Raw genomic sequence first — 11,374 nt, 5'->3', positions numbered from 1 at the left:
GACAATGTTTTTGTTGGTCTTTTATCCCATAAATGAAAAGTAGTTGTATGTTTAGTGCCTATATGATTGCGGTTCCAGATTCTTACGCCATAAGAATAGATTTTCATTTATATTTCTCTTAAAAATGCAGATATAATCGGGTTCAAAGAATCTGTGCAAAGATTGAGCTGTTTTTAGTGCATGATACTATTTTCCACATTAAGATATATATATTTTAGTAGGAATATAACAAATTTACCATATTTGCAAAATTATCTTTTCATTCAAAGAGGAAAAATAAGCAAAAAGTCCTCTTGATTACACTTTCTTTACGCCGAGAATTTTGTCATATATATCAAACTGATAATCTAGAAAGGAAAGTTTTGTACCGAAGAAGGCAAAGTTGTTAATTCAATTAAAGTATTTCCTTTCCTTTGACTAGGAATTCGATTTATATGAATGCGAATTTACCGAAACGCCTCTTTTTCAAGGAAGTTGTTGTTGGCCTCTTTCTTCTGCTCCTTTTAGACCAAAAGTTACCCACATTTGTTCTCTATATAAATAAAAATTAATGTTTTTCATGTGTGAAGATTGATCTGAAAATGACGAAGAAAGTGGTGGTTTCTTTCTTGTTAATGATGTTCATGTTTTTTGGTTTAGTAAAAGCAAACATATATGAGGTTGGTGATTCTGCTGGTTGGACAAGCACTGGGCAAGTGGATTATAAGAGATGGTCAGCATCTAAGCATTTTCAAGTTGGAGATGTTCTTCGTAAGCCATTATTCTTTTCTATTTTTAATTTTTAAAAAGAAATTGGCCTACCTTATGCTCTCTACATTTTTGCTATAATAATTATGTATTTGGTAAAAATTTTCATATGCCTAAGTTTTGGCGGGCTGAGTTATCGTATGTGTGCTTTTGGGAGATAAGATGTACTTGGTAAATTAGTTCCAAATAGCCTATAAAAATTGAAATAATTATGTAGCTAGTTTGAAGTGACGGATGTATATTGCTTGCAGTGGACATCTATAAATGAAATGTTTTAAATATATGCAGTTATTTAAGTATGTAGCAATTGTTATAGAGAATTAGTGGGTGTATTGAAATGCGAACCCACAAATGTAAAACTTTTGTAAAATCTGAGTAGCATATGTGTATAATAATTGTCATATAGGAGGAGATATTCCTCAGAAATTTGAACTTGAATATTATTCTAGGGGGGAATATTTTCCTGTAGGAACTCCATTAGGAGTTGTTGGAAAAGAAAAACTCCATTAGGAGTTCAGAGGAAAAAAAAAGCTCCATTAGGAGTTATTTTACCATCAACTCAAATTTCAAGGTAAACTATAGAACGGATCCTTAGATCCTGTATGGCTAAGCTGTCAAAAATTACATATTGAAAAGTTCTTTTTGTTCAAAAGTGTTTCTGTAAAAAGTATTTTTGCAAAACAGCATTTTGTGTTTGACCAATTCATTTGAGTAGTGCTTTTTGCAAGCTCCCAATCTTTTAAAAAAACTTTTAAGTATCAAAATACGAAAAAGTATAATAAAGGTTCAAGTCGCGATTAGTATTATTTAGAAAAGAAAAATAAATTACAATATTTATTATAAAAGAATTCAATTAAAATGTAAAATGTAAAGTAAAAATATAAGTTAAAAATTTCTATATAGAATATAGTTATTCCAACCAATAACATTGAGTGTTTGGTATTACTTATTATTTACATGATAATTTAAAAATATCAAATACATCATTCAATATAAATATAAAATCTACTCGTAGGATTATGAGAAAGAGAATAAAAATATGATTAAAATAAAAAAGAGAAGAAATGTTAGTAGAAATAAAAAGAAAAAGGAAAAGAAATTTTAAATTAATGAGGGGTAATTTGGAAACATAAATTTATTATAAGGTTATCTTTGACTTGAACAAATTAATTTTGTGCTTTTGCTTCTGCTTCTTGGAAGAAGCTAGAATTTGTAGTTTCTCCCCAAAAGCAAAAAAGTTACTTCTGCTGTTGTTCGGAAGTACTTTTTTATTTTGGCCATACACCTTAAATTTTCAAAAAAGTACTTTTTGTTCACAAGCTTGGCCAAACAGGTTCTTAGTCTTATAATCACTATGTCAAGATTTCTTCAATTTGAGTATCAAATCACAAAATCTCACCAGTAATATTGATGATTACTGCTTTTTACCAGTAATACATATATTTTTTTGGGCATGCAGTGTTTGAATTCGATCCAAAATATGATAATGTGGTACGAGTGACAAAGGAGGTTTTCCAAGCATGCAATGCCTCATCCCCTTTTGGTACCCCAAGCACTGGCAAGGAATGGTTCTCTCTTGATGTTGAAGGCCACGTCTATTTCATTTGCAGCGTTCCAGGCCATTGTAAGGCTGGTCAAAATGTGGAAATCCTCGTTCATTCGGCGGCTCCTACAACCTCCCCGGCCGCATCTCCACCGGCAATTCTGGCTCCAGCGCCGTTGAGCCCTCATAACTCCCCAGATTCAGCCCCTAGTAATGGATCAGTTCTGCAGTTCCCAAGCTTTTTCTTGTCATTGGGGCTACTCATATTTTCAATGTATTTCGTCGCTTGTTGCTACTAGACAATCAAGGTGAAAAAAAATGAATTGCTTGGATTTGGAAGGTCTAGCTGAAATTGGTGGAAACCAGTGAAATAGAATTTATTACCTTAATCTTAGCGTCGGTAGAACTTTGAAATTTTATGGTTCAGCTCGAGTTTTCTAAAGTTTTTGTGCCAATTCTTAGTTAAATTCTATATTCAAAATGCATCATCTTCACTTTGATGAATATTTCTGACTTTAAATAAGAGACAAACATTATGTTGCATTTTACTTACAGTGTACACTAACCTTTTAGGAGTGATATTAAAAAACGACACATTAATTCAAAAACGACTTTAAAATGACAAACTTGTTATAAAATAAAGACGGAAAGGTAAATTAACCAAAGATTAGAATAGAGAGGGATCGATATTGGCACGATCCAACTTTCCCTCCGTTTGGGTATCGTGATGACACCTAGTCTTAGGGATTAGGTAAGCCTAACTCATACTGAAATACAACTATAATAAATGAAATTTAACAGACACGAAGCAGAAATTTCTACAAAATTTATAATTCCCAAAACCCGGTAGTACAAGTCATAAGCTCTATAGAGTTTCGCTACAACTTCTAAACACAACCGTATGGAAATAAGTACAACAGTGTGAATATAAAATAGGAAGGTGACTTTGAAGCATGCGAACGCAGTAGCAGTGCTACCTTGAGTCTCCTCGGCAAGAGTCCGCACAGCTACTATCAAACAATACCTGGATCTGCACAAAAAAATGTGCAGAAGTATAGTATGAGCACACCACAGGGTGCCCAGTAAGTATCAAGACTAACTTCGGTGGAGTAGTGACGAGGAACAGTCAAGACACCCACTGGTCTAATAAGCAAAACAAGTATAGGTATAGAAACAACCGAACATGATATCTATATGAAGACTAAGCGATATTGCCAACAATACAGTAACTACAATAAGGAAAGAAAACAGCAAGTAACAGCAGAACACCATAATAAAGCACATAAAAAGGAACGGAAATACAACCCAAATTCGAAACCACAAACACAGTAAGGACAAGTCATAACTCAGCAACTACGAGAGTTTTTCACATTAGGTCATAGCCAACAACTTCAGTCAATTAGTCAAATCTTTCAGTTGATAAAAACATTTCGAAATATACTTCCTTCAAGTAAATATTTTTCCAAAATAGTTCTCTAAAATGAATACCTTTCGAATATAACCCTTTCAAATAAATATCCTTCGAATATAAGTCACCCTGTGACACCTCATCTCATAATCATACAATACGAGTCTCAATACCTGAACCCTAACAGTTGGCATCCTGTGCCCTCATCACACCTCATAATCATACTGAAAACACACGTAGCCAAAAGAGTCATTCTCACATGGAAGGCAAATAAACAAGGGCGTGCGTCTATACTCAGCAATCTCAAGGAGCCTCATATCCGATAAGGGTGCTTAGCCACGTGTATGCTTGTGCAAGTGTCCTCACATAGTTCATACCAGCTAGTAAGCATAAGGACAAGAACGCACAACGCATATACTGTTTACACAGGGATAGGATCAATGAAAACAACAGCTTAGAACACAGTGATAATAACAGGGGATCTCCTAGAATACCGTCCCGTAGTCCCAAACGTAAATGTACAGAGGATCTCCCGGATACCGTCTCGTAGTCCAAATCATAAAAGTGCAGGGGGATCTCCTGGAATACCGTTCCGTAGTGACAAAGTAAATATCTAGTACAGGGGGATCTCCCGGGATACCGTCCCGTAGTCCCAAACATAAATGTGCAGGGGGATCTCCCGAAATACAGTTCCGTAGTCCCAAAGTAAATATGCAGTGCAACCAAAGAGAATACAAATACAGCACGACTGAAAACTCGTATATCACTACAACACGTACAATAGCAACAATGACAATAATACAAGGTACGACAAGTAAGTCAACTCAAGAATTGTAAATCAGGATGAAATGGTAGGACCAACTCACAAGGAATAAACACAGAAAAGAATGCTGGCATAAAGGGAACAATTCACAAAGAGAAAACTAACATGTAGCAACGACCCACAATTACACAAGTCAATAACAAGGGAATCAACACGAGTCAAGTAGTCCCAATTAAAGGCAAGTCAACAAAGATATGGATTATCTAAGCTCCTTTTTAAGGTTGAACAAATATGAGAATATCCGACAATTCAATTAAGGAAAGATGATCTTAGCTTCACTTAAGACTAAACAATTATAGGAGGAGGTGATGATAAATTCTCAATTAAGACAAGCAGCTATGAAAAGATAGCATGACAATATGAGAAGCGAAATTCTTCAGTTAAATAAAATAGGAGTCGATTAGACAATAAGAGTGAATCATGAAGCAATTAATTCCAATTAAGCATGTAGAGGTAAAACTAGTAAATAGAAATTCAGTCATGTCAAGAACACATTCCTACACAGTGAATATAAAGACCTAAAACACCTAAAAGGCCAATTTTCCACAAATAATTCCGTGCACGCACTCATCACCTCGCGCACACGAACTAGAATCAACATAGAAGACTCGAATCCTAAGGGGAAGTCCCCCACACCAGGTTAGGCAAGATACTTACCTCAAAGACGACAAACCGATACTCTAAAATGCACTTCTCGGGTGAAAAGACCTCCGGACGGCTCAAATCTAACCAAATTAACTTCAAGGCACAAATAAAATACATAAGAATCTATTCCAGATCATAAAGTCTCAATGTTTAACAAAATCCAAAAAAAAAAAAACAGTCCAAAAGTTGACCCCCGAGCCCGCACCTCGGAACCCAACAAATTTTACAAAATCTGAATACTCATTCCAATATGAGTTCAACCATACAAAAATTATCAAATTCCGATACCATTTGGTCCCTCAAATTATGATTTTTCATTTGAAAACTTTCTTCAAAAACCAATATTTTTGTATTTAGGATCTTATGACACTGTGTTGCTTATTTTTATATATAAATAAAAACTAGCCCTAGGCACTGCCTAGTGGATTAATTAAAAAAAACCCAACATTTTTCTCAACCCAAAACACAAATTAAATGATAAAAATGAAGATAAAATCATGGAATATGTTAGATTCTAGGTGAAGAACACTTACCCAATCGATTTGCTTGAAAAATCCCAAAAGAAGCTCCCAAATCCGAAGTTTAAAACTCAAAAAATATGAAGAAATGGCCAAACCCTCGACTTATATGATTCTGCCAGGACTTCTGCACCTGCGACCAACTTAACCGCATCTGCGTAACCGCAAGTACGCTTGACTAATCGCACTTGCGCTCCACTCCGCTTTTACACCCAGGGATCCGCTCCTGCGGCACAACACGTGCGTTCCAATTCTTTACATCTGCGGAGACTGCCCAGACCAACTCCTCTCGCACCTGCGTTTCCTCCTTCGCATCTGCGACAATCGCACCTGCGCCCAGGGCCCGCAGGTGTGATTACACCATAACTCAGCCTCCCCAAAACCATGGAAAATTATCCACAACTCGTCCGAAACACACCCGGGGCCCTTGTGACCCCGTCCAAGCATATCAACAAGTCATATAAGCTAAAACGGACTCGCTCGAGGTCTCAAATCACATCAAACAACGTCGAAACGATGAATCACACCATGAATCGAACTTAGGAACTTTTAAATCTTCCAACTTCCAAAACTCGCGCCGAAACCTATCAAATCAATCCGAAATGACGCCAAATTTTGCAGACAAATCCAAAATGATATAACGGAGCTGCTCCAACTCTCGGAATCGCATTCCGACCTCGATATCACAAAAGTCAACTATGGGTCAAACCCATTTTCCAAACTTCAACTTTTCCAACTTTCGCGGAAATGCCTCAAATTACGCTACATACCTCCAACTCTGAATTCGGACGCGCGCCTAAGTCCAAAATCACCATACGAAGCTGTCGAGATCACCGAAAACCCATTTCGGTTCCGTTTACTCCAAAGTCCAATTCCGGTCAAATTCTCACCGCTTAAGCTTCCAAAACTAGATTCCTTCTCCCAAATCAACTCCGAACCATCCGGTAACTAAATTCAACCTGCACGCAAGTCGATACACATAATATCAAGTTGTTCAAGACCTTACGCCGCAGAACGGAGCTTAAATTCTCAAAACGACCGGCCCCAAACATAAATGTGCAGGGGGATGTCCCGGAATACTGTTCCGTAGTCCCAAAGTAAATATGCAGCGCAACCAAAGAGAACACAAATACAACACGGCAGAAAACTCGTACATCACCACAACACGTACAACAACAACAATGACAATAATACAAGGTATAGCAAGTAAGTCAACTCAAGAACTGTAAATCACGATGAAACGGTAGGACTAGCTCACAAGGAATAACCACAGAAAAGAATGCTGGCATAAAGGGAACAGTTCACAAGGAGAAAACTAACATGTAGCAACGATCCCACAATTACACAAGTCAATAACAAGGGAATCAACACGAGTCAAATAATCCAAATAAAGGCAAGTCAACAAAGATATAGATTATTTAAGCTCTTTTTAAGGTCGAACAAATACGAGAATATCCGACAATTCAATTAAAGAAAGATGATCATAGCTTCACTTAAGACTAAAAAATTATAGGAGGAGGCCATGATAAATTCCCAATTAAGACAAGTAGCTATGAAAAGATAGCATGACAATAGGAGAAGCGAAAGTCTTCAGTTAAGTCAAATAGGAGTCGATTAGGCAAGAAGAGTGAATCATGAAGCAATTAATTCCAATTAAGCATGTAGAGGTGAAACTAGTAAATAGAAAATTCAGCCATGTCAAGAACACATTCCTACACAGTGAATATAAAGACCTAAGAACCCTAAAAGGCAAATTTTCCACAAATAAGTCCGAGCACGCGCTCGTCACCTCGCGTACACGAACTACAATCTACATAGAAGACTCAAATCCTAAGGGAAAGTTCCCCACACAAGGTTAGGCAAGATACTTACCTCAAAGACGACAAACCGATACTCTAAGATGCACTTCTCGGGTGAAAAGACCTCTGGACGGCTAAAATCTAACCAAATTAACTTCAAAGCACAAATAAAACATATCAGAAACTATTGTGGATCATAATGTCTCAATCTTTAACAAAATCCAAAAAAAATCGGTCCAAAAGTCGACCCCCGGGCCCGCACCTCTGAACCCGACAAATTTTACAAAATCCAAATACTCATTCCAATATGAGTTTAACCATACAAAAATTATCAAATTCCGATACCATTTGGTCACTCAAATCATGATTTTTCATTTGAAAACTTTCTTCAAAAACCAACATTTTTCACAACCCAAAACACAAATTAAATGATAAAAATGAAGAATATCATGGAATATGTTAGATTCTAGGTGAAAACACTTACCCAATCGATTTGCTTGAAAAACCCCAAAAGAAGCTCCCAAATCCGAAGTTTGAAACTCGAAAATATGAAGAAATTGCCAAAGCCTCGACTTATATGATTCTGCCAGGACTTTCGTACCTGCGACCAACTTAACCGCATCTGTGCAACTGCAGGTGCGCCTGACCAATCGTACCTGTGCTCCACTCTGCTTCTGCGCCCAGGGGGATCCGCTCCTGCGGCACCACACATGCGTTCCAATTCTACGCATTTGCGGAGACTACCCAGACCAACTCCTCTCGCACCTGTGCTTCCTCCTTCGCATCTGCGACCATCGCAGTTACGCCCAGGGACCGCAGGTGCGATTACACCAGAACTCAGCCTTCCCATAACCATGGAAAGTTATCCGCAACTCGTTCGAAACACACCCGGGGACCTCGGGACCCCGTCCAAGCATATCAACAAGTCATATAACCTAAAACGGACTCGCTCGAGGTCTTAAATCACATCAAACAACGTCGAAACGACGAATCACACCATGAATCGAACTTAGGAACTTTCAAATCTTCCAACTTCCAAAACTCGCGCCGAAACCTATCAAATCAACTCGGAATGATGCCAAATTTTGCAGACAAGTCCAAAATGATATAGCAGAGCTGCTCTAACTCTCAGAATATCATTCCGACCCGGATATCACAAAAGACAACTGTGGGTCAAACTTCTCCATTTTTCAATGTTCAACTTTTCTAACTTTCGCCGAAATGCCTCAAATTACCCTACAGACCTCCAAAGATAATTCCGGACGTGCGCCTAAGTGCAAAATCACCATACGAAGCTGTCGAGATCACCCAAAACCCATTCCGATGCCGTTTACTCCAAAGTCCAATTCCAGTCAAATTCTCACCGCTTAAGCTTCCAAAACTCGATTCCTTCTCCCAATTCAACTCTGAACCATCCGGTAACTAAATTCAACCATGCATGCAAGTCGATATACATAATATCAAGTCGTTCAAGACCTTACACTGCAGAACGGAGCTTAAATTCTCAAAATGTGTTGGGGGATTTCCCGGAATACCGTTCCGTAGTCTCAAAGTAAATATGTAGCGCAACCAAAGAGAATACAAATACAGCACGGCAGAAAACGCGTACAACACCACAACACGTACAACAACAACAATGACAATAATTCAAGGTACGGCAAGTAAGTCAACTCAAGAACTGTAAATCACGATGAAACGGTAGGACCAACTCACAAGGAATAACCACAAAAAGGAATGCTGTCATAAGGGGAACAGTTCACAAAGAAAAAACTAACATGTAGCAACGATCCCACAATTACACAAGTCAATAACAAGGGAATCAACACGAGTCAAGTAGTCCAAATAAAGGCAAGACAACAAAGATATGGATTAGCTAAGCTCTTTTTTAAGGTTGAACAAATACGAGAATATCCGACAATTAAATTAAGTAAAGATGATCTTAGCTTCACTTAAGACTAAACAATTATAGCAGGAGGTGATGATAAATTCCCAATTAAGACAAGCGGCTATGAAAAGATAGCATGACAATAGGAGAAGTGAAATTCTTCAGTTAAGTCAAATAGGAGTCGATTAGGCAATAAGAGTGAATCTTGAAGCAATTAATTCCAATTAAGCATGTAGAGGTGAAACTAGTCAACAACAACAACCCAGTAAAATCCCACTCACTGGGGTCTGGGAAGGGTAAAGTGTACGCAGATCTTACCGCTACCCCGGAGGGGGTAGAGAGGCTGTTTCTAGGAGACCCCCCAGCTCAGATACAATATATCTGTGACAACAAAACTCGAAAAAATAATATTGGCAACGTGAGAGATAGTAAATAGATGGAAAAGCAGTACCACAAATATTATATAAAAGTGTAAAACACAACATAAATCGACCGCCCGACTACCCCTTAACCTACAACCCTAATGCTCGACTACCCCTTAACCTACAACCCTAATGCTCGACCTCCACACCTTCCTATCTAGAGCCATGTCCTAAAAAATCTGGAGCTGTGCCATGTCCTGTCTGATCACCTCGACCCTACCTCTTCTCGTACCTGCTAAAGCCAACCGCTCACACCTCCTAATCGGGACATCTAGGCTTCTCCTCTACACGTGTCCGAACCATCTAAGCCGCGCTTTCCGCATCTTGTCATCCACCGGAGCCACGCCCACCCTATCCCGAATATCTTCATTCCTAATTTTATCCAGCCTAGTGTGCCCACGCATCCACCTCAACATCCTCATTTCTGCAACTTTCATCTTCTAGATATGTGACTTCTTGACTGGCCAACACTCAGCCCTATACAACATGGGCGGTCTAACCACCGCTCTATAGAACTTACCTTTCAGTTTCGGTGGCACATTCTTGTCACACAAAACTCCAGACGCTAACCTCCATTTAATACACCCCACCCCAGTACGGTGCGTAACATCCCCATATATCTCCCTGGATAATTGACCCTAAGTACTTAATACTTTCTCTCTTGAGGATGACCTGTGAGTCAAGCCTCACTTCCACATCCGCTTCCCCCGTCACTTCGCTGAACTTACATTCCACATATTCTGTCTTAGTCCTACTCCACTTGAAACCTTTAGATTCCAGGGCCTGCCTCCACGTCCAGTCTCCCATTAATGTCGCCTCGCGTCTCATCAATCAGAACTATATCATCAACGAACAACATACACCATAGAACCTCTCCTTCGATATGGTGAGTCAGTGCGTCCATCACCAGGGCAAATAAGAACGGGCTGAGCGCAGATCCTTGGTGTAACCGCATAACCACCGGAAAAAGTTCTGAGTCACCTCTCACAGTCTTAACCCGAGTCATAGCTCCATCATACATATCCTTTATCGCCCTAATGTAAGCTACCGGCACACCTTTCACCTCCAGACATCTCCAAAGGACATCCCCGGGGACCTTGTAATACGCCTTCTCTAGGTCAATAAACACCATATGCAAATCCTTCTTCTTATCCCTATATTGTTCCACCAACCTCCTGATAAGGTGGATAGCTTCCGTAATAGAACGACCCGGCATGAACCCGAACTGGTTTTCGATATGGATACCTCCCTCCTTATCCTCCCTTCCAACACCCTCTCCCAAACATGCATGGTATGCCTTAGTAGCTTGATACCCCTATAGTTGTTTCAATTATGTATATCACCTTTGTTCTTGTACACCGGAACCATTGTACTCCACCGCTACTCATCAGGCATCCTCTTTATCCTGAAGATAACATTATACAACCTAGTCAGCCACTCCAAGCCTGCTCTACCCGCATATCTCAAAAACTCTACTGGAATCTCGTCTGGTCTGGTCGCTTTGCCCCGACTCATCTTACCCATTGCACCCACGACCTCCTCAACCTTAATGTGCCTACAATACCTAAAGTCACGATGGCTTTC

The 11,374-nt window shown here is 39.1% G+C and overlaps 1 protein-coding gene across 1 annotated transcript; it reads left to right on the top strand.

Moving 5' to 3' along the window:
• Nucleotides 1-486: 486 nt before the first annotated feature.
• LOC109240394 (mavicyanin-like) lies at nt 487-2,745 on the top strand. The gene is made up of 2 exons (XM_019407021.1): nt 487-750; nt 2,207-2,745. The coding sequence occupies exons 1-2, from the start codon at nt 582-584 to the stop codon at nt 2,587-2,589; spliced, it is 552 nt and encodes a 183-aa protein (XP_019262566.1). The 5' UTR covers nt 487-581; the 3' UTR covers nt 2,590-2,745.
• Nucleotides 2,746-11,374: the final 8,629 nt, after the last annotated feature.

This window comes from Nicotiana attenuata, unplaced genomic scaffold (genome assembly GCF_001879085.1).
Source record: "Nicotiana attenuata strain UT unplaced genomic scaffold, NIATTr2, whole genome shotgun sequence".
NCBI classification, from domain to species: Eukaryota; Viridiplantae; Streptophyta; class Magnoliopsida; order Solanales; family Solanaceae; genus Nicotiana; species Nicotiana attenuata.
Note: the sequence above shows the minus strand (reverse complement) of the source record. Positions and strands in the feature narration are given on the sequence as shown.

Bases quoted from the DNA above. Each gene is read 5' to 3' on its own strand.
- LOC109240394 (XM_019407021.1), top strand. From the start codon at position 582: ATGACGAAGAAAGTGGTGGTTTCTTTCTTGTTAATGATGTTCATGTTT. The intron at 751-2,206 runs GTAAGCCATTAT...TTGGGCATGCAG, and splicing joins TCAAGTTGGAGATGTTCTTC to TGTTTGAATTCGATCCAAAA.